We start from the raw sequence: 22,400 nt of genomic DNA, 5'->3' as shown, positions 1-22,400 counted from the left end.
TTGTTGGGCCATGTCAAGCTTCTTGTTAACCAGCACCCCCAAGTCCTTCTCAGCAGGGCTGCTCTCAATCCCTTCATCCTCCAGACTGTATTGATACTGGGGGTTGCCCCAACCCAGGTCCAGAATCTTGCACTTGGCCTCGTTGAACCTCATGAGGTTTGCACAGGCCCACTTCTCAAGCTTGTCCAGGTCCCTCTGGAAGGCATCCCATCCCTCAGGCATGTCGATCTCACCACTCAGCTTGGTGCCATCTGAAAATTTGCTGAGGGTACATTCGATCCCATTTGAAGATACTAAACAGTGCTGGTCCCAGTACAGACCCCTGAGGGACACCACTTGTCATTGATCTCCATCTGGATGATTCATCCAGGAGAGCTTTGGGATCAACCAGGAAAGCAAAGACTTAGGCTCAGGTTGTCAGTTTTTCCTGGGCAGTTCTTCATTTAGAGCGTGATGCAAGCTTCACTGGTTAGAGCAAACTTTGTTTCAGACCCATTTCTGGCTGCACTGGCTCCCCAGGAATGGAGAGAAGTCATTCTGTAGACCCAGAGGAGAGGTTGTCCATGCTCAGTTCCTAAGACGGCTTCTGCCATAGACATGGTGGGTAGGCAAAGGCAGAGATTTTGGAGCTAGATCATCTTTCATGGCATTTCCAGCTCCATTCAAAGCAAAATGTCCCACTTGACTTGAAGACATGAGTAGGAACTGTAGCCTGTGGAGGACAGCACAATTAACCCTGGATATTAACACTGCAATTTCTACAGGCAAAACACGCCTCGCAGGAATTCACTCTTGGTATGCAAGGGAGAAGGTGGTGAAGGACAAAATGTCCTCACCCTGGTGGGAGGATGCAGAGATGGCAGCTCTCCACACCCAAAGGTACCGGCAGACTTTCCCTTTCCGAGCCAGAGCCCCCAGCCCTTTCCTCAAGCATTGCAAGAGAGTTTTCATTTCCAGATCGCTCAGCAACATGCCTGATAAAGCCTGCCAAGATAAAGATTTATTTTCAGGCAACAGAATGCAAATTCCCCACCCAAGTTTCCTGTTAGTCTTATACACATCTTGCACAAAAAGCTGTTTGCTTACCCTGGCTGCGCAGACCTGTTATGCACGTAGGCAGGGCAGGCTGTGTTAGAGTACCAAGGAGATCTCCTATCTAACTGTCCAGCCTGAGCCTGCCAGCAAACCTGCTTACTGATAAGACACAAGCAGGTAATGATTTCTTTTCAGATCACTGACACCTAAAATGCCATGCAGTTACACTCCATAAACCACCTCCAATTTTTCTTCTATTTACTGTGATGGATGAAACACTGCCCGGTAGCTGGCTCCAAATTCAACAAGCATGGAGGAGCTGCTACTCTTTCTCATGGCTTAAATGGTCCTGAATGGATTTGTTTTCTAGGCACTGTTGATATGATTAGTTGGAGTTGCTTGGGGTGAACATTTTAATAAATCCAAGAGTTATATACCAACTGGCTCACCCAGCTTCGATGCTGCGACCCTGTTTGACAGTGGCAATCAAACAGATTTATGCCTTCCAGCATGGTCAGGGATGGGGCAGAAGAGTTACAGATCATTTTCTCTCTGACTAAATGGCAGGTGAGACTTGGCTGCTTTTCCATGGCTGTGGGCACATGGGACAGTAGCACCTCTGTCATCCCTGTGAGGGTGTAATGATGGACAGAAAGGAGCCAGTTAGCTGTGAGAAACAAAGCACAGGCTGATTTTAATCATTTATGGATGAAAAGGGAAATTCATACAGCAGCTCATGCTTTTCCAGAATTGCATCCTGTATTGGCTTTTGGTGTCTGAGAAGGACAGGGCTCACCTTGGCCTGCCAGTGCCACGTTGCTAGCGGCATGTGAGAAGTCACACCACGAACGAGCTGAAGTCACAGAGGCTGTGCTGGGGCACAGGCAATGCCCCCCTCATGTCTTCAGCCCTCATCTGGCCTTTGATGTTTGGTGACACAGGTCTCCCAGTCTCTGGTTAAGGGAGATTCACATTTCTGCCCCATGTTTAACTGTTAGGCTGCCAGGCTGCACAGTCTATCTCATCCAGCAAAAGCCTCACGCTAAGGGGTCTCTGGCAAGGGGTCAGACCAATGGAGTGTTTCTTCTAAATGTCAGCCAGCTCCAGGCAATGCAAGGCAGCCAGCGATGAGCCGGGGCGGGGCAGACAAGCCTGTGGTTTGGAGTGAAACAGTCCCCTCCGTTGTTCCTCTCCAGGCCTAAGCACAGACCTGGGGTGGAATTTTATGTGTATTTTTCCAGGGACAGGCTTTTTGCTGCCCCAGGATGACATCTTCCAAGACTGCTCTGGACCTTTGTGGGTACAGTAAAGCAAGATTTAACCTTCTGTCATCTCCCAGGCCAGGGCTTTGAGACCAAGGGCTGCTCGAGTAGTTACTCATGACGAGTGCAGATGGGAAGGAAGTCCCAAAACAGCAGGAAGGATGCTTGAGGACATACTGTTCGTGTTGCCAAAAGATGTTATAACAATATAGCTGTCAGTGGCTTAGCTGGGAAACAAATTCATCTTTGGAGGTTTTACAGAGCGGGGATCTGAGCTGTGCTTCTGAAAATGGGCACTTGCAGTTCTGCTGCCGAGAGCTTTCTAGCACAGCAGTCTCTTGAAGTTGAATTGCAGCAAATCACTACTCCTTGAAATGTAGTTTCCAGCTGGAAAATACTGTGGGTCATAGAAGAGTTGTATGATGGCCACCATCAGTTATAAGAGAGCTGCAGCAGGTCACATTGTCCTTTCCCAGCTTCTGTTGGGGCAGGTATGTAGGTTTTGAGTCTAAAGGACTTTGGGAGCTTTGAACTGTTCAAGCAATGAAGGGGAAGCTGGAAATACCTCTGTACAGGGATGCTGTTCCCTGTTACCTTTGTGCTGTTCTGCCTGACATGCTGTGTCTGGAAAATGCTGGCAACTTCAAACTAGAGAAGTGTGTTTCACACCAGGGTTTTAATGTCAGTTACAGACCAGAAGGCAAAAGCTGGATCCTGAACCATCAGCATCTAACATGAGCTACCAAAGATCTCCTCAATGTGGTGCTGGCACTAAGTACTTCTTCGCTAAGTAAAGTAGGCACCAAAAAGGGGTCAAACACTACCTTAGTGTAGTGGGACATTTACAACTTGGGGATGATGAGAAGTGGTGCAGTAATTTTTTTCTCAATGTTTTTTCGTTATTATTTTCTACATGCTTTTTGTTTAAGATGCATCTTTTAAAGAAAATCAAGAAATGAAGCATTCTGCTAATATTGTGAGGCCAACCACATGGATCTAGTGCAACCCCCAAACACTCTTGCCCTGCACTCCATAACTTGTCTCATGCCTCCAGGCAGCAAGTCCCCTCGGTCCCAAAGTCCCAAAGGTGTTCTGGTGTTGACTCGTCTTGGGTGGGTTTCATGCCTGGGGCTGAGGTTGTCCTGGACCAGCCCTGGGAGGGATGCAGATACAGTGGCCCCTCTTCTGAGTCCTTATTTCAGGTTCCCACCTGCCTTTGTGCCCCTGTGCTCCTCTGGGCTGGTGCTTCTTTCATGGGCTGATGGTTCATGGGATGGGCCTGGCAGCCTTCGGGGGCAGGGTGTTATCTGGGATCTCCTCCTACCTTTGTCTCTCTGTGCTCCTTTGTGGGTGTGCAGATGAGCTTCTATCACATAACCTAACAAGTGCACTGGGAATACATTACATTTGTAGGTGGATTTGTAAAAAAAAAATTTCCTGAAGGTGTTAAGAATTTTATCCATGTCTGTTAATTGCCAAACTGGCAAGGGACCAGGGACATTCTTCAGACAATACAAAAAATATTGTTTACAATACAAAAAAAGATCTACACTGGGGAAAAAAAATTAAAGCAAAGGAAAAATAAACCCCCTCTTTATGTGCCTTCTTTCTAAAACGTGAGAAGACAATGAAGAAAAACAATTGCAATGGATTGATTCCAGTTTATTTTATGATGTAAAACGTAGACAAAGGATTAAGCTTTGCTCTCCTTTATGACCGTTTAATCTCACTAGACTCACCGCTATGCCAAGGAGAGAGCTTGGAGGAGCCTGCCCCTTCTTCTGAACCTGCCCCTCTGTGCTCTTGCCTGGGACACATCATTTCACGTTTTCCCTGCATTGCATGTCACTGCGTGTTGGCAACATAAATGTTATCCCAGGGTGTACAGGGGTGTCTTACATGAGAACAAGGGTATACGTAGGAAGGGGGAGGAGGTGGGAAGGTAGTAGGAGAAATCCAGACTGCAAATAAGACCTTAAGCACCCAATCACTTAAGGTAGCTTAACCTGCAGTTTGCACGAGCTGAGCTGGGATAGCTGCCCACAGGCACAGCCCCGCTGTACTTAAACTCTGTTTAACTCTCAGGGACAAGAGCTGGGCACAGAATTTAAATGCCAGTACCTGAAGTCCCCAGAAATTGTTTCTGTGTCTGAGGCCAAAATAGCCTGTTCACGGATGTACTCATACCAAGGTCACACCAAGGTGTGTTGATAAGGACCGTGGCTGGTACTACGCTACTTACTTGTAATGGCTTAAATTAACTATCACAAATATTGTCAGGAGGTAAAACATTCCCAACAGCTGAGGTTGGCAGCCCTGTGTGGGTTCCCATACCAGCTGCTGCTTCAGCATCACCCCGGCCCTTCCTGCTTCCTGGCACCTTGGCAAATCCTATGGAAACCCTTTTGTGAAGATTTATGAATGTATATGAGCAGAGAGAGACACAGGGACGATCTAAGATGGGGTGCAAGATGCTGGGAAGGGTGAAAGTACTGATGTCTGGGTTGGATCTAATGTGTTATGCTTTAACCGCAGCCAGCAACTATGCCCCATACAGCTGCTTGCTTACTCCCTCAGTATCAGGATGGGTGAGAGAACTGGGGGGAAAGAAAGTAAAATTCATGGCTTGAGATAAAGACAGTTTAGTAGGTAAAGGAAAAGCCATGCACACAAGCAAAGCAAAGCAAGGAATTCATTCACCGCTTCCCAGGTGGCCAGGTGCTCAGCCATCCCGGGGAAAGCAGGGCTCCATCACACGCAATGGTTGCTTGGGAAGGCAAATGCCATTTTACTCTGAACGTCCCCACCTTCCTTCTCCCCCCAGCTTTACGTGCTGAGCATGATGTTATATGGTCTGGGATATCCCTTGGGACAGTTGGGGTCACCTGTCCCAGCTGTGTCCCCTCCCAGCTTCTTGTGCCCCCACACTGGCTTGCTGTCAGGGTGGGGTGAGGAGCAGAGAAGGTCTCGCTGCTGCGTAAGCTACTCAGTGGTAGTGAAAACATCCCTGTGTTATCAACACTGTTTCCAGCATAAATCCAAAACATTGCCCCTTACCAGCTACTATGAAGAAAATTAACTCTATCTCAGCCAAAACCAGCACACAAGTGTTTTAAGAAAGGGAAAAAATGGTCCTGGGCCAAGTCACAGTGAACTCAAAAGCATTTTCCATTCATTTCAGCCTTCCTTTTCCTCAGGCCCTAAATCACATTTATAGTCCCCAGAGCCTTTCTGCCATGGGTTGGTGGGTTGGTTGGTTGGTTGGTTTGTTTGTTTGTTTGTCGTCGCCGCCCCCCCCCCCCCCCCCCCCCCCCCGAGTATCCATAGGAAACATGAGCATTCATAGGAAACTATAAGGAGCGAGAATTAAAATAGGGTAGCCAGTGTTTACTTTCACACTGGAAAAGGGCCTTGGGAGTTCCTCTGCTTTCTTACCTTACCATCACATGCTATAAAAGACAGGATGATTAGGAGTTTGGATACAGTGCAGCCCATAAACACTGGTTTGGTTTTTCTTTTTCAGATTCTAAATATAAGTTTAACCTTAGCTCAGTTACAAAACAACAGCAAAACAAACAAACAAAAAAAAGTAGAGGGAAAAAAACCCTGGTGAAATGGATGTTTGTTTTGGAGTCCAGAACTGTTTCTTTTATGATCAATACTCCATTTTATAGGCTTTTCCAAGAAAGGCTGGATAATCCCCGTCCCTCCTCCACTTAAAAAAAATAACAGAAGAGCAGGATCTGTATATACAAATACTGAATTGGCCCAGCATTAACAGCAGTAGTGGTTCGACCCACCAGCATCACAGCTCTTGAATTATCCGCTCCATAAATGGACAATCAATCTGCCTGTGGGATTTGGCATATTTTGGGGGGCTTAGAGGCTGTGGTTTTGTTTAGACAAACAACTACATCCAGGCTAGTAAAGCAAATGCACTTGGGGCCGCTCTCTGGCACAGAAGCCAGCTGGCGTGGATGGACCGAGCATGGGGGCTGCGCTCTTAAGCTCCATTTCTAAGTCTCCAAGGCACAGCGGCAGCATCCCCACTGCCTTTTGGGTTGTGATTCCTAAATTATACCCAGGAACAGTTTGAAGGATTTCTAGTTAGTCCCAAAAACTTTTCTCTAAAAAATTCAAGGTAGTGAAGGATTGTTCCCTGGTGCTGTTTAATTGACTGGTGCAGGCATGCCTGAGCAGCTAGGGTTAATAAAGCCTTTCGTTATCCAGCCTGACCCACTTGTCAGCCCTTGAGCTCTTGTAAATGCATTTGTAGGGGCCAGACTTAAAATAAATCTCGAGGCATTTGGCAAACAGCAGCTAACTGAAGGGCACACACTGCCTTTCACGTGCTGCAGATGAGAAACCTGAAGCAGAGCAAAAGCTTAAGAGCACGGCCTGAAGCTCCGGCCTGTGGGTTTGGTTTTGTGGGACACGGTAAATATTTATGTGCCGCCTCTAAAAACCAGGCCTGTGCTGTCTCCCAGACACCATGTCAACCCTCTTGGAAAAGCGGCTTGGCCTCGGGCAGCTCCTTGTGGATCCCCCGGAGAAAAGCCAGAAGCAAAGCTGGGGATGCTGTTCCCAGCCCAGAGCTGTGGCCAGCAGATGCGCTTCCCCCATGTCTCAATAAACATTGGGTTGGGGTGATGAAATGAGGGGGATCCTGCATCAGTGTGATGCACAGAATGGGTTAAAATTATGGGGTTTACTTTAAAGTTTTATTTAAAAGTTTATTTATTTAAAAGTTGCAGTTTTGCTCTATGTTTGCTGGCCTGAATCCTGTAGCTGAGTGGTGAATGAGACTTCTCTTCTTGGAAATTTGCTTATTCGTAAATTGCGCATATTCTGACACAGTTCCTTCTCTGACTTTTTTTTTCTTTTTTTATCCCTTTTTTTCAAATCAAAAGAGTGTTTAACCTATGGCACTTTTGGGGCTCTTTGCAAATATCCAAAATTTTAAAACCCACACATGTTTTTCTTCCCACAAAACAACAGCACTGTGGGAGGAAGGGATCAATTTTTTTGACTTTTAAAAACTCGTTTAAATCACTGCTGCCAAGCAGGGGACACCAGGAGGGGAACGGAGAGCAGCTCTGGGTCCCTCTGTATCCCCTGACTCACTGAGGCAAAGCGGCTCCCTGCCTCTGCCTGGCTGGGGGTCTCATGGGAACCCTCGGAGATCACAGGCTGCCCTCACCTACCCTTCCTTGGCAGGAAAAATAGCAATGGTCCACGTGAAACAATGGTCATTTATACTTTGATTTCCCCTGTTTGTCCCAGGACGTGTAAGCTGTTCTTGCTTGGCTTTTTCTGAATCATGAGTCCAGCCCCAATCCTTAAGAAATTAAGCTGGCTGGGGGGAGGAAGAGAAAGGATCTGATTCCTTTTCCTCCCTGTCCTGCTCCTCTCTCCTTTGCCGACTGCTTTTTGTTCAGCTGCTCTGAGTTATGAATACTTCACTGTGTATCTTGTGTCTACCAAGGTCATCCTAAGGGAAGGAGGTGAGTAATTGCCATTCAAATGGCTACAAACTGTAATTCAAATAATGCCAGAGCACAGAGGCTGATTCAAGACAAAGGGTCTCATGTCCACAGGTTGATGCTCTGCCCTTTTGGAAATTTCACCCTGAAACTTCTCAGTATGCAAATACCACAGCAGAAATTGTAGCTGTTGCTGATGTGTCGAGGGTTCTGAGCTGGTCAGAAGTTTCGTGATGGGCAGAGAAAAGTAGAGAAATGAGGCAGGGAGGAATGCAAAAGAAATTTCTGACAATAATTTTTCTTTTTTTGTGTGTGTGTATGTCTCCAGGTTGCAAACTGCTCTCCATGGCTTAAATGGACATCAAAGCATATCTCTTTGCTGGAATGTACACCCCTGGATGATCTGATCCTTCGAGAACTAACTTCCAAGAAAAAAAAAAAACCAGCACTCCCCTCTTCTTTCTACAGTTTGCTTACTTTAATTTACACACAGAAAACCTACATTTCAAAGCTGATATTGCTCCCCTGTAAATCATCTAGTACGTGGAAGGACAAAGGTCTGTCTTCGTTGAACCCCCATTGGGAGAAGTTAGCAGCAGGTCACAAAGAGCTGGAAGAGACTTTGGAAGCACTGTGAGAAGGTGAAATACCCAGCTTTGCTTTTTTTAAGCCCATTTGGGGGAAATGAAGATTATTCCTTTGTGGATGGGGGTAGTGCAGTCGGTATGTTCAGCCTAAGCCCGGGTTGGTAACTGGCAGGCACCTGCAGCACCCTTCGCTTTTTGCCTTACACTGAATCCTACATCATACTTGGTCAGCTGCACCGGCAGACACCGAGTGAGAAAGATGGTTGTTGTACGGAGGAGGAACGTGAAAATGTTTACCTTTGCCTTTTTGCTCATCACACTAACGTCATTTCTGCTGAACTACACAAACCAGGTGACCACAACCACCTGGGATCTCAGACATGTCATCATGCAGTTTTCAGAGCAAGTCCAAAAACTCTTCAAATACCCCAGGAGACCATGCAGCTGTCACACGTGTGTTTCTGAGCTGGGATGCTCCCTCTGGTTTGATCAGAGATTTAATTCAACTATGCAACCTTTCCTGACCTCACAAAATGCCTTGATCCCAGAAGACAGCTACAGGTGGTGGCTGGTAAGTGGGATGTGTGGATACGGCCCAGCATTCGTGCGAGGGTTGCAGTGTCAGGCTTCGAGTCATGCCAAGCAGATAGCGAGAGACAGTTCCTGCCAAAAGCACTTGCCATCTCAGTTGACAGAGCAGGCAGAGGTGGAAGAAAGCGGGTGTTTGTGCTGCTGTTTAGCTTGCAGGCACTTCGGGTGCACGTTCACTTGCTCCAAGCTAGAAAAGTCCCTGGCAGAGTTAGGCAGTGAATCCAGGATTTGGACATGTGAATGTTGCCTTTTTCTCCCTTCTCTTCAAAATATTAGACTTTGTAAACCAGCTTGTTTTGCTTCAGATGGTTAAAAACGGCTTTTGCCATCCATCAAGGCAGCAGAGCAAACTCGCAGCAGAGCAAACTCGTTGGGAAGTGTGTAATTCCCCTGGGGCTCTTCCTATCACAAGACATGTAAATAATTAGCAGGATTCAATGGAAAATGATTAATTCCATGTGTATGAATACAGTCTCTGTAGTGACTGATGTTGTTTAATGGTAAAGTGCATGGGTGGCCGCGGGTCACTGGGGAGGAGCAGTCCCTGCGTATCCTCAAGCAGGGTGGTCCAATGAGCCCTATCCAAGCATCATGAAAGCTAGTAGATACCTTGCTTGGAAAGCATAGGAAGGAAGGTGTATCCTGATGTTTTGTGTAATCAAAGCCCCTTTTATGTTCTGTTGAAACAAGACATTGATTAAATGAGTTGCTCATGGTTTGTCCAGCCGAGCTTTAGGCGCAGCTTCTGGCTGCAGCAACACTAGTCAAATTGCAGTTTCATTGTGGCTTGCTTTTCCCTCTTCAGAAAAAATAGTCTCCCTGTGCCTTTCTTGGAACGCACAACAGCCTGCAACTTGGTGTCCTGCTGTGAGCACAACCTCTGATGTTGAATTTGGGGCTTTCAGCCCTTCCCTGGTGCCCTGGCAGGCCCCTCTGGCAGGCACCCACTTTCACAGTGGGGGCATTTATGTTTTGGAGGAGGTGTCAAGTGCTGTGGAAATGAGACTGTATCTGATTTATCACTTCTGCTGGCTGTTGCATTTACTGGTGAAAAAGAGATGCCACTGAACTCCAGTTCTTTAACTGTTGCATAAATTATATCCTCATCTTACAGCGAAACCTTCCTTTTTGCTATGTGCCCCACAGACTCCAGGCATTGGATCCTTTCACCTGCCCCTTGACCGTGACTCAGATTTCCCATCCATTGCTTGTGGGTTTTTTTGCAGCCCCCAGACACTTTTCCTTCTGGTCCATACATTTCCTAGCTGGGCTTTGCTGGAGCCATGAGAAGGGAAGACAGCAAGCTCAGGTTGTAGTTCCCCTTGCCCTGGGGTGAGGTTTCACCAGGGAGCTGATCAAACAACCAGCAGTTTTCAGAGGGGGGGATACCCCAAACTGAACTCAGTAGTTGAGAGGATGAGGTTGTTCATGGACACCAGGAGCATTAAGGCTGGTTGTAAAGTACCTCCTGAGTGCCTCTGAATACAGAAACCAGGAGCACTCAGCACCTCAAGAAGGTGATGGGGAGAAGGTGGGATGATCAATCCTAAATCCTGCCGTCGGTGCTGGGGCTGTGCTCCTGCAGCACCCAGGCTGAGGAGGAGTCCTGCAAGACACAGCTGGGTGGACTGCGTGCCTCTGCTAAGGGGGCTGTGCCCCCAAGGCCTTGCACATCACCCTGAGCAAAGCTGTACTGCGTTCTGTGCTCTGACCCCAGTCTGATTTCAACATCAGGTTTGAATGCATTCTCCCTTAAAAAAAAAATAAATAAAAAGGAAGCAAAAGCTTGAGACTCTCAGTACAAAAGTTTGAACTTCTGATTCTCCTTGGCCCCCCCCCCTTCCCCAAATAAAAGCTGTCCATTAATTTTCAGGGCTGTCTAACCCTATTGTTAGGTTTTCATTCATTTTTTGGAATTCAGGTCAAGTTCAAAGGGAATACACCACTTCAGAACATATAATGAAAGCAGGTTTTTTTCTGGGATGGTAAAAATAAATCTTCTAAGATTTCAATACTCTTTTTTTCTGCCAGAAGTTATCTTCAACCAGAATATGTGAAATATTTTGGTGTCCTCCAAAACTGCACTGTGTATTGGAAATCAGTTACTTACTGAAAATACTTGCCCTAAGCTATGGTAGATGGAGAAGGTGTCCTGACTCTTCTGAAAGATGCTTTTGGGTAAACCCAAGCGTGACATGGCCTCGGCTCCTCATTGCAACCTATTTCCTATATACATGTTGCTTTCTGAGGCAGTCGGTGTCATTGCTGTGCATCCTGACCACACTGCCTTTTCACTGTTCATTTTTAGGCTCACCTTCAAAGTGGTTCTGAGATTTCAGCCAGTCTTAAAGAAAGCATGGTTCATGGCCATGTTTTACCATAGCTTGCTTTGCCAACTCAACAATTTGTGACTTTTTACTATATTTGTACTTAAAAAGATGAGGTATGAGGAGACATGAGATCACTTGAAATTTGTTTCAGGGGAGAAATGACTGTGCATTTCTCTCAGGAACTGACAGAAGCGTGGTGGTTTCGTTATGCTGTAACTGATACGATGGTGGCTGCACTGGAGCTATTTATTATGAGGCTGATTTTCGTGTCACGGGGAGACCCATGTGATGGGCTTAGACTAAACGCAGGCAGAGCCCTTGCCAGAAAACTGTCTGCCTACCAGGCTGTCTGCCCTCCCTTCCCATGAACTCTGTATATGTGTACATGTATTTGTCATGTACATATGTGTATATGTATTTGCTGTGTATGTGAATAAGTATTATTCATGCAAATAGTCCTTTAGCATTGGTATCCCTCCGCTTCTAGGAAAGCAAGGACTGGTTTCAGAGCCTAATGACCAGTATTTGAGATGCAGTGATCTTTGGGGCCAAAGGCTGGGGTGGTTTCGCTTGCTTACAGCTCTTCACATGGCTACCAGGTCACTTTGTGGTTCATTTGGAGAATATATGGCTTAAGCTCTTCCAGCTTGGTAGGATGTGCTTTTTTGGAAGGAAATATTCCTGGCTGCTGTGAATAAAATCGTGGTGTCTGTACTGGAGTTAGCAGTACTACCTGTACAGGTGGGAAAGAGCAGGGAAGAGCAGGTCAGTGCCACCGTCCCTGCAGCAGCTCATCTTGCTGCACAAGGCAGGGCTGCTTCTGGAGGAGGCACCTGAACATCTACGTGGCTGTTTCTGTGTTCACAGAAACAAGGGGGCTGTTGTCAGGGCTGTTAATTTGCTTTTCATTTGCTTAAATCTACCCAGCTGATAGACTGTCCCTTGGTTACTTTAGTTGGGTAACAAAGAATGGCCTGAATTATGCTCCTGGGTACACCCCTGCAACTGCTTGGTGCATTTTGTGACTGAAAGTTGGAGTCCTCCTCTCTCAGAGGTGATGTGGGCATTGACAATACTCCAGACTGTACTGTAACCAGCTCGTTAGAAATTTCTTCCTTTCCTCCTCCCTCCCTCTCTTCTACTCTCCCTGTCTCTGTCTGTTCATCTGCCTTCCCACATCTTGCACTCAGGGGCTGTGAAGAGTCTTAGTGTTTTGGAACTTGGGACCTTATGTTACATGATGCATTTCCTTCTGTTTATATTTTCTTTCCCACCTCCATCAGCTGGCTCACCTGCAAGTTTTTCATTGTTGTTCCATGACTCAAATGCTGTGGGCATTTCCACTAAATTTAGTAACTTATCTATAAGGAAACAGAGCAAGAATTCTATGCTGTAACACAGCATAGTATTTATTTATAGTTTTCTTGGTTTATTCTCGGGGGGGGGGGGGGCAGGGTGGGGTAGTATTGTTTTTGGTGGTCAGAAAGTATTAAAAATATGAGATCAGAAGCTGCTATTCTAGATCTAAATTAAGGTTGTTGAGGTTGATGGACTAAAGCTGTGATAAGTAACATCAGGCTCAGAGTTCCCAGGCAAACTTATCTGTAGCACATTGTTCATAAACTACCACATTAGAACAATTTTTATCTTGAGTCTTATGATGGTGTTGAGGGGTTTGCTTTCTTTTTCTTTTTTGGAAGAAAGCTCAGCTCTTGGGGCCATGTGATTAGCCTATCTAAACAAAAATGTTAGCTTTTAGCTGTTATGTTTGTAGGAAAAAATGTAATATGTGGCTGAAAGATTTGTTAACCAGACAGCGCACAAAAGGGCATCCCCAACACATGCACTAGGGAAGCTGTGGAAGCTGCACTTATTTTTAAGACAGCAGCAGAGCTACTTGGCACCCGAGTCATGCATTTTGAATGCTCTTTGTAGAAAATATGCCCAAATACTTTGATCATCAGAAATATTTTTTTTATAACTGGGATGCTGCCTGTGATGCTTTGAAAGCAATACGAAGGGCTGAGCTCACTGAAGGTAGCGTGTAGCTACCAGATAGATGCAGAAGTTGGTACTAGACTCAGTCCAGGTCCCAGTCCCCAGTCCCACTGCCTGCTACATGCCCAGTCCCACCTGGTGTTCTACTGCTTGGGTGCAAGCATGACATTTAGATCAGCCTTGGACACACTGGGAGAACTTGACCCTGGGCTGCTTCATCCCCCTGGCAGCCCCTGTCTACGTCCAGCTGGGCTGCAGCTCCAGGGTCTCCAACAGTGAGGACAGATGGATCTGAAGGTGGTCCAAGATCATGGGTCCCTCTAAGCACTGCAATGTGCTCTGCCAAGCTGCAAGCATCCTGCAGCCAGAAGCAAATGCACACAGAGCTGGTGGAGCAGGGTCTTTGCTCCTTAGAGCAGCATGGAGGTGACCCATACCAGCCATGGAAGTCAGAAATCATACAATTTGGCATACACCTATTATTGTGGTTTTTTACATAATATAGGCACACTACATTCATATTTGTGAATGCAAATTTTTTGACAGACACAAATCGCTAAACAAAGCCCAAACTCTTGAAAGCCCCTATATTCTTCCCCTTATTCCCTTTGAAGCGTAGTAATTGCAGGACATTAAATATAACAATAATAATGCCATATTTTCCAGACTGAGGAGGCATTTTTTAAATTGATGATTTCCTTTTAACCTCTCCTTCAGCCTGCAAAATGAAGATTACCTGGATTTGCCCCACCAGACTGTTGCTAGGATTAATCTCTGTACAATGTCTTATAGCTGGGAAGCACTGTGTGAGTATTAATGCCTCCGAACTGCTGCAGCGAGACAATTAGCTGTGCAAAAGAGATTCTCATGGGGCTTTATTCCCTCTTTATCTTTTAAAAACAGTTAAAAAAAAATTAGAAAACCCACAAAACCAGTATGGCTACACCAGCTTCCCCAGGCTGCCTGTCTGTGTGCTCGCAGGGTTGCCCCAGAAATGTTGGCTGCTGCCAGACCCACAGCTATACCTGCCTTTCTACACTATTTCCATCCATGCTCCATCTGCATCCACATCACACCAATGATTACAGGTTAAGCAGAATATTTTCTACCTGCTAATAAGTTGGGATTTTGAAGGTGTATTTAAGACACTGCCATGGATGCAGGATGCACAGGCATCAGGACAGCTTTCCTTTGAGGCTCTCCTGGTTGTAGCTGTGTCCTCACCACTCCAAGCTACTAGCCTTGAGCAGCCTTGGCTGAATTCACATCCTCCGTTTGCATCCCCTTAGCTAAATTTTGGGTATCGCTTCTTGGTCATCGTTGACAATGTGATGGTACCAGAGAGCCCAGGGAAGCCTTCCAAGAAGTGTACAGAAGCAGCAAAGAATGGAGGTATGCACAGAGTGATGAAGGAAGCAGCAACAGACTCCAAGAAAGTCATTCATGGGTAAAGAAAGGGTGTGCATAAACTTTGAGGTTTGGTGGGGTATTTTTCCTTGCCTTTTTTTAAATAAGAGATGCAAAACCAGCTAGCAAGCTTATATATGTGAAGTGGGGCGTTTCTAAGGCTAGAGGAACAGGGTAGTTGGTCTTCCCTGTGAAGATGGTTAGGAAACTTCTCAATCTGGACTCCCAATTACAGGTTTTAACAACCTCCGGTGAAAATATGACTCTCAAGTGCCAGCCAAATATTTTATGGAAAGGAGCTGGAGTGTTAAGCAATCTAGTGATATTTTGGATGTAGACACAAGGTGGGTTAGGATTCTTTTGGGGTTTGGCGAAGAGGTTAAACTGCATCTTTAGAGATAGCTGTTGCTTGCACAGACTTCTGATAAAAGCAGCCACTTCACTCAGGACACAGAGGTCAGGTATTTTAGTGTATTTAAGCCCACTTCTAGCAGCTATTTCCATACAGATATCGCTGGCACACATCTACAGCACATGGAGGGAGGATGCTGTCCCCACAGAGCCACGTGGTACTGCTACGGCTCTGCCTTGCACAGCACGGACAGACTTTCACCCAGAGCTTTTGTTGATTTATAAGAAAGGCCAGACTGCTGGGCTCGTTAAAAAAAAAAACAAAACAAACAACAAAAACAAAAAAACCAAAACCGAACACATTACTCAAAAAAAAGGACAAAAATTTGGTGTGGGAAAGGAACTATAATCGCTTGTAATTGCAACGCTATTAAAACGGTCTTTTTCAAGAAGTCAAGTAAACATTGTGCAATAAGAAACTGGCTGCACATTGAGTCTGAACTTTTAAAAGCTGTATCTGCCTTGGAGTTAACCAGCTTCATTGCCTACTCTCTTTTGCTGAAATGTCAGACTAACCACTGCTGGTTGAAGATTAGGCCTGAAAAGTGTGGCTGGATCAGATAATCACTGAGGAAAATAAAACAAGAGCACTTTTAATGAGTTAAGGATAGATGTCTTAATGTATGGATGTTCAGCACACAGTCCCCCAAGGTCATCATCTTATCTGAGGTCACTGAGGGGTTCTCTAACTGCTGCGGAAGTTTCGTACAGCCGAGGGATCGCAGCGTGATGGTGTCCTGCCTTCAGGCTGGTGCTGGTGCCCATGTTTTGGCCTTGTTGCAGTAGTTACTCTAGAGGAACAGCAGCGTAACAGAAGGAAAAGGCAGATCCCTGCCTGGGTAAACGGAGGTGCCTATCCACAATAATGTTTCTTACCATTTTAATGCATCAAACAGAAGTCGGCACTCCAGGTCCTTTCCTTTCCTGATGCTATCATTCTGGCTGAAAAGGCAATTTAACTCTAAAGGGGGCTAAGGTACTTAGAATTTTTCTGAAAATATCCTTCTTCATCTGAATTTTCTCAGGCAAAATCAGTTCAAGAATTGGGGCTTTGCTTTTTTCCACCAGAATAAATGTTCTTAAATATGTTTTGCTGCATGTTTGGTGGTTTTCCCTTTCATTTCTTAAAGACAGTTAAAGTCAGCTCACCTTTACAGAAAGAGATCACATATATAGGTTGGATTCATAAAGAATACATGAGAATTTAGATATGTGAACATGTGTTTGTAGCATCACATGCAAATTTAGAAGAAAACCTTTTTCACTTAAGTAATTGAGCCATCCACTGAATACTGACATACGTGGTAATAATGACAGTGCTTGTCTGGGCATCCTAATCACCTGGCATCCTGATCACCTTGTGCAGTCCATCTATAAGTGTATAGGCTAGCAACGATTAGCAGGCAGATCAAGTCTATGTATGCAACATTTCTTTGTCTGCTCTGTTTCAAATTCTTGGCCCCAATGTTGTCGCTCTGAGCTCGACAGACCTGTTCAGTTTAGTTCAAATAAGGTTGCTTTACATAGTTCTGCAAAGAGACAGCATGAAATTTAAACAAAAATTACGGTGATACATCTGTTTGTGTATGTGTGTGACAGAGAGAGAGAAGGATTAACAGGTCCTGGTGCAGTCAAGGGGAATGCACCAGAAACTAAAGTCAAATTACCCCAGGGCATTGCTGGGAGTGGTGTGAAACGTGTTTCTCCTCTCTCCCTCCCTGTCTTCCCTTGCCCTGGGCTGGCAGAACAAGGGCAGAGCCTTTTGGCAGATTTTAGGAGACATTCTCCCTTTGTGAGCTTGCAAGCCAGTGGCACCACAAGGGTGGGCAATGGTTTTTGTGAGCCTGCCAACACTCCCAGCCTCTTTAGTAGCCCTCAGAGACAAGAGTTCCAGAAAGGGAGTGTCTGACTGTCACCTGCCCTGCACCTTGCTTGTACCTTCCCAATTCCAGCCATTGTTTCCACCATGCACCACAGAGTTGCTACAAAAGAGTTTCCCTCCATGGCAACAGACACAATGACCGAGGTCCGGGTGGTTTTCTTCATCCTGGAGACTTTTTTAGATGATCCAACCCTCAGGGCTAATTCTACTTTACTGTATTTTCCTATTGCTGTAGAAGCTGATTCTTCCACAGTCCAAAACTGCAGCAATAAGATCTCCCACTTCTGGCATATGCAAAAATTTGTGGAAAGGATGTCAGCCACTTCTGTGCTCCATCAGGTTCCCTGAGACTCTTCTCTCCTTCCTAGGAGGGTTAAAATAAATGTTATGCATGTTCTAACAGTAGATACTTACCATGAGGGTGGTGAGGCACTGGCCCAGGCTGCCCAGAGCAGCTGTGGGTGCCCCATCCCTGGCAGGGCTCAAGGCCAGGCTGGACGGGGCTGGGAGCAGCCTGGGCTGGGGGGAGGGGGCCCTGCCCATGGCAGGGGGGTGGGAACTAGGTGTTCTTTAAGGTCCCTTCCAACCCAAACCATTCTATGAATCTATGATGTCTGGCCCACGGTGGGATTAGGTTTATAGACACCAGAGGAATATTTATTCTGCTAAGGTCAGCCTTGGGGAAAACTCATGATCTGTTCCATCATGGCTAGAGAGAGACTGGAGGGGTGTGGGAATCCAAGGAGAAGGAGAGGAACCAAATTAAGAAAATTAATGGGAAGAGATTTTCCACTTTTTTTTTTAAGTTCACATTTCTGCTCCCAATGTGTAACACATACTGCAGGAGACAGTGTCTGCAGGTAGATGCAAGAATGGTTTTTGAGAAGACATTTGAAGCTACATCTTGCTCATGGAAAATCTAACTATATTGGTAACTTGGCGTGATTACTCTCCCTAACAGAAATTGCAAGGAGAGAAAACTCCGAAGAATATTAATGAAACGCTCAAGGAATTGTTTGAGATCATTCCGGGGGATGGGGATCCACTGCAGGAGCAAGGCACTTACACATGCAGACGATGTGCTGTCGTGGGCAACTCTGGCAACCTTCTGCAATCTCAGTATGGCCAAGATATTGATTCCCATGACTTTGTGCTCAGGTGAGTAGCCATCACCTTGGCTCCAGATGTCTCTGTTGTTTGAGATTCACTGGTATTATTGGGGACAAGTAAGCAAACAAGATGGCAGGGGCTATCTTGTGAAATCTGGTACTTAGTTCAAATCTAAGTGCTAGGGCTGTAAGCTATGTGTGTTGGAGATACGAACTTATGTTTTAGCTTGGAAAAAAGCATTAATAGGTTTTGATACCATAGCTTGTTTTGCACTATCCATACTTGCCTGTGTTAAAAAATATACCTGAAAAAACCTGCGGTTTCGAGTAAAAGTTATTTCTGCAGCTAGTACTACAAGTGTTCTTTTACTTAATTGACTGTATCAGATTTTACGTTATGGCACTGGTTCATTCTTAAGCAATGGTAGGATGGGAAAGCCAAAGTCACTTTGCAATAGACAGGATGCAATTGGTGGGCTACAACTACTTTGTTAAGGGTCCCATTACCTCTTCCTTTCAAGACAATGAAGGCTGGCTCTTTTGTCCCACTGAAACGCAATCAGGAACTAGGTAAGCAGAGCTAATCACCCAGAGGGCAGCCAAGATACCTGGGCTGACTAAATTCATCTCCAATGCATTGTCCAGCTTTCACACCGCAGGTGCCAGTACAGCATAATCTGGGGAGCAACTCAGTGCAGGTCAGGCAGCCTGGAAGGGAGGGTTTGCTTTTGAAAACGCCACGTGTGGGATTATACTCTCAGAATTAACATAACCTTTAGTAGGAAGCTGTGCACTGAAGTCAAGAGTGAATCAGACGATCAACACTATCTGAACTGTTAAGTCACCTTAGGCCACTTGGCTTCCTATGTGGGTTGGACATGCTGTAGAGTCTTCAGATGGCATCTAAATGCTCATGATGAATCACTTCAGGAGTTGCTTCCTTCAGCTGTGTGCCTTGCTTTCTTCCAAAAGTACCTCCCCAAAGGCAGAGGCAGCCAGCTTGGTCTTCAGACCCATGAAGGAAAGGGAAGAGCCCTTGACGTTAGTCCTGCAAGTTGCAAATGTGAGGCAGCTGAGGTGCATTCACGCTTAACTCCGTGCCCCTCACTATGGAGATAGCCCCATTGCCGAGTGGACTTTATTATCTTGCCTGGCTTATGTTTCCAGATTCATGCAGAAAAGGCTTTGCTAGACTCACAAGCTATTTTATGGAGTACTAACTGAAGAGTAATGCACTCAGACGTGTGCTTCTGCTCTGAGACCTTGCCCTTCCCATAGCTGCGCATCCCTGGCAAGGGAAAATCTCTCTCTGACTTGGAACTCCACCTTCCATTCTTGGATTTATATTTTAGCAATATCAAGCCAGATTTGAAGGGGTGGCACAAGGTTTTAGGATTCACTGTGGAAATTTGTGCACAGAAGGTGACCCCTCTGTGCATTAATCCAACAAACAAAATCTCTGGTGACCTAATATTCACTTCCACATGCTCTGGCAATACAGCCATTTCTTCTAAATACCATGTTTCAGCCCACTTTCATTTGTTTAACTGTCTACTTTCATGACAGAAGGAAATTTCTGCTCAGTCCTTCCTGCTGAGACTGGGTGTGAACTCTGCCTTCTGCCATGTCATGCAGCCAGCCCTACCGTGGATTGTGGGGAAGGTACATAGACCTGGCGGCAGGTTGTGAGTAAGATAACTAAGATACCATCCTTGGCTTTATCCTGAAGGAAAGAAAAACCCATAGTTTATACCTTAGACTGACTCATCTCAAAATAAAACATAGCAAGTTTCTAGTATTTCTACTAGCTTTACTAGTATTTCTACACAGTACAGCGTGGGTCACTGGCAGGGAAGAGGATAACTCAGTAACAAGTCCACCAGGCTTGTGAGTAACAACTGTTCTACTGACACTAATAACTCCCTTTGAGGGAGTTAGAAGCAACTTAATTAATTCACCTGGGGGAGCACTGCAATACCACAGCCTGGCATAGACTTGATAAATAGATTTTATCTCACCCCATTATCAGTGACCAGGGCAGCAAGTTGTCTGGCAATGTATGATGCTCCTCGTCACCTTGTCAGCTACATCCTTTCTTGTCCTCCCTTGCGCTGCTGCCAGAAGCTGAGCTAATGTGTCTGCAGAAGACTCCATTGGGCTGCAGAGAAACCTCATTCTGCCTAGAGCCTGCTTGGGGGTTTCTCCATGGTGTTGCACAGCATCATGGATTCATGCAAGGTCAGCCAGAGCCACTTTGTAGATCTCTAACCTGCAATACACTGTACCACAGAAACATGCAAATCTCTCCCAGCAGGGAGCTAATGCACCAGGGAAGGAGCTGCTGATGTGTCCCCAGATCTGCTTTCAGAAGTGAACACAAGTGCAGAGGCATTTCTGCAGTCCTGAGTTCAAAAACCCCCACCCTGCTCCCCGGTATGCCCAACAGAAGGTAGCCCTGTTTGGCCAATATATTTTGACCGAGCCCTGGTGGGCCCTGGGCAGCTCTTCATGCACTGACCCCAGGGTTACCTAAAGCACACTATGCATGCGTGCAGTCACCCTAAGCAGGTGTACCGAAGTTGGAGGACATACTTCAAAGTAAGGTTTGAGTAAGTGTCAGCAGCAGGTCCTGGATTTGTCTCTGTGGCTTTGGTGACTTTTCATGGGAGGACCGTACGAAATATTTGCTGCTTCTCATCACGCATAACATGGTTTGTTACCTTGATCCGCAATGTCCAAATATACTTGTACACACAGGGGAGAATGAAACTGCAAGAAGTCAAGCTGATGGACTTCAGAGCAATGTTTTTCTTACCTACTGGAGGCTGCAGCATTAGGATGAAGGGAGATGTGTCCTCAAGGACCCACCACTCTTTTGACCAGCTCTCCATTGACTATAAAGGGAACACAGGGATGTGCTCAGAGATGCACCTGCTTGGTAGATATTCCCATTCAGTCCAAGGAATCCCACGCTATCTCAGCTTTCATTTAGTGTTAATTTATCCGTATGGGTGATGGTTATTTCAGCCTACTTAAGGACCCCTGCACCCTGTCCAGGCTGTCTGAAGAGCCTGCATAGAGCAATCTCCTCAGACATAGCAGCATTTTCCTGTCACCTTAAGCAAAAGATCTGGGGAAGACTCACATGTGTTTGTGCCTACCTAATTCCTTTCCTGCTTCACTCTCTCTCGTCTTACTTTTGGGCTGCAGAATGAACCGTGCTCCCACCGCTGGCTATGAATCAGATGTCGGGAGCAAGACCACTCACCACTTCGTTTACCCCGAGAGCTACAAAGAGCTGGCAGAAAATGTGAGCATGATCTTGATCCCCTTCAAAACACTGGACCTACGCTGGGTTGTCACCGCTCTCACCACAGGCACCATCAACTTGTGAGTAAGGACCCACTGAAGGGTCGGGAGCTCCTGCATCTCATGTTGCTGTAGGAGATAAAAGCCTTCGCTGGGCAAATTCCTGCTGCTGATAAGGCCTAGGGGAGCTTCATAGACCCTTTCAGGTCAGAGTTCAGCCCTGAACACTTGCTTTCCAGGAAAAGTTTGATGATATAGTGAAGTCTTTGAGGTGAAGATTGAGATCCAGCTCTTCACAGGTCTCAGAGAAATGAAAAAGGGAGGTTTTGCTGCTGAAGGCAGCCAGTTTGAGCAGCAGCTTCCTGGGCTTTGGGGTTCAGTGTGTCATTTTGGGCTTCTGCTCATCCTTCTTCTCTCTAGTCCCTTGGGAGTACAGTGAGTGCAGCCAGCATGTCCATACCTAGATGCACCCCTCAGAAAGCCATCTGCTCAATCAGGCATTTGGTGGGTTATTCATATATCATGGTCCTAGACACATGGATTATTCCACCTGAGACACTTGGGTGGCCGAGTGGTCCTCCAACATACATTACACAGCTTGCAGAAGAGGACAAGGAGGCAGAGAGGGATGTGCAGGTTGCTCATGCAATGCAGTGAGAGCAGAAGCACATCACAGCACTTAGTCCCCCATCCACAGCAACATCCCCTGGACACATTGATCAGGAATTTGGTCTGTCTTCCCTGGTGGAATGTGATCGAGATCTGTGCAGAGGAGATGCTATTGTTTTATGTGTCACCTGTGTGCCTTAGCCTTAAATTCATGTCTTCTACCTGGCAATAATGTGCCATGCTGGTATTTAGTCTCCATTCCTTCTTTATGAGTGTTTCAGAAGTAAATGTTGCCCTGCTTAATGCATCTATAGCAGCACTAGGATTAGAAATGTGGACAAAACGCATGTTCCTGCTTGATGCCTGCTAGCAAATTCTCTCCCTTCC

General features: G+C 46.0%; 1 protein-coding gene across 1 annotated transcript in view; it reads left to right on the top strand.

Annotated features, from left to right (window-relative positions):
* Window positions 1–22,400, top strand: part of ST3GAL1 (ST3 beta-galactoside alpha-2,3-sialyltransferase 1) — an 80,612-nt gene that overhangs the window by 46,076 nt on the left and 12,136 nt on the right. Inside the window, exons 2-4 of the mRNA XM_055798628.1 lie at window positions 8,109–8,938; window positions 17,948–18,144; window positions 21,306–21,485. Of these exons, the coding sequence (XP_055654603.1) occupies window positions 8,627–8,938; window positions 17,948–18,144; window positions 21,306–21,485 (689 nt within the window). The 5' untranslated portion in view covers window positions 8,109–8,626. The remainder of the gene's footprint in view (window positions 1–8,108; window positions 8,939–17,947; window positions 18,145–21,305; window positions 21,486–22,400) is intronic.

The sequence above is a fragment of the Falco peregrinus genome, chromosome 3, assembly GCF_023634155.1.
Source record: "Falco peregrinus isolate bFalPer1 chromosome 3, bFalPer1.pri, whole genome shotgun sequence".
In the NCBI taxonomy this organism is placed as follows: Eukaryota; Metazoa; Chordata; class Aves; order Falconiformes; family Falconidae; genus Falco; species Falco peregrinus.
Note: the sequence above shows the minus strand (reverse complement) of the source record. Positions and strands in the feature narration are given on the sequence as shown.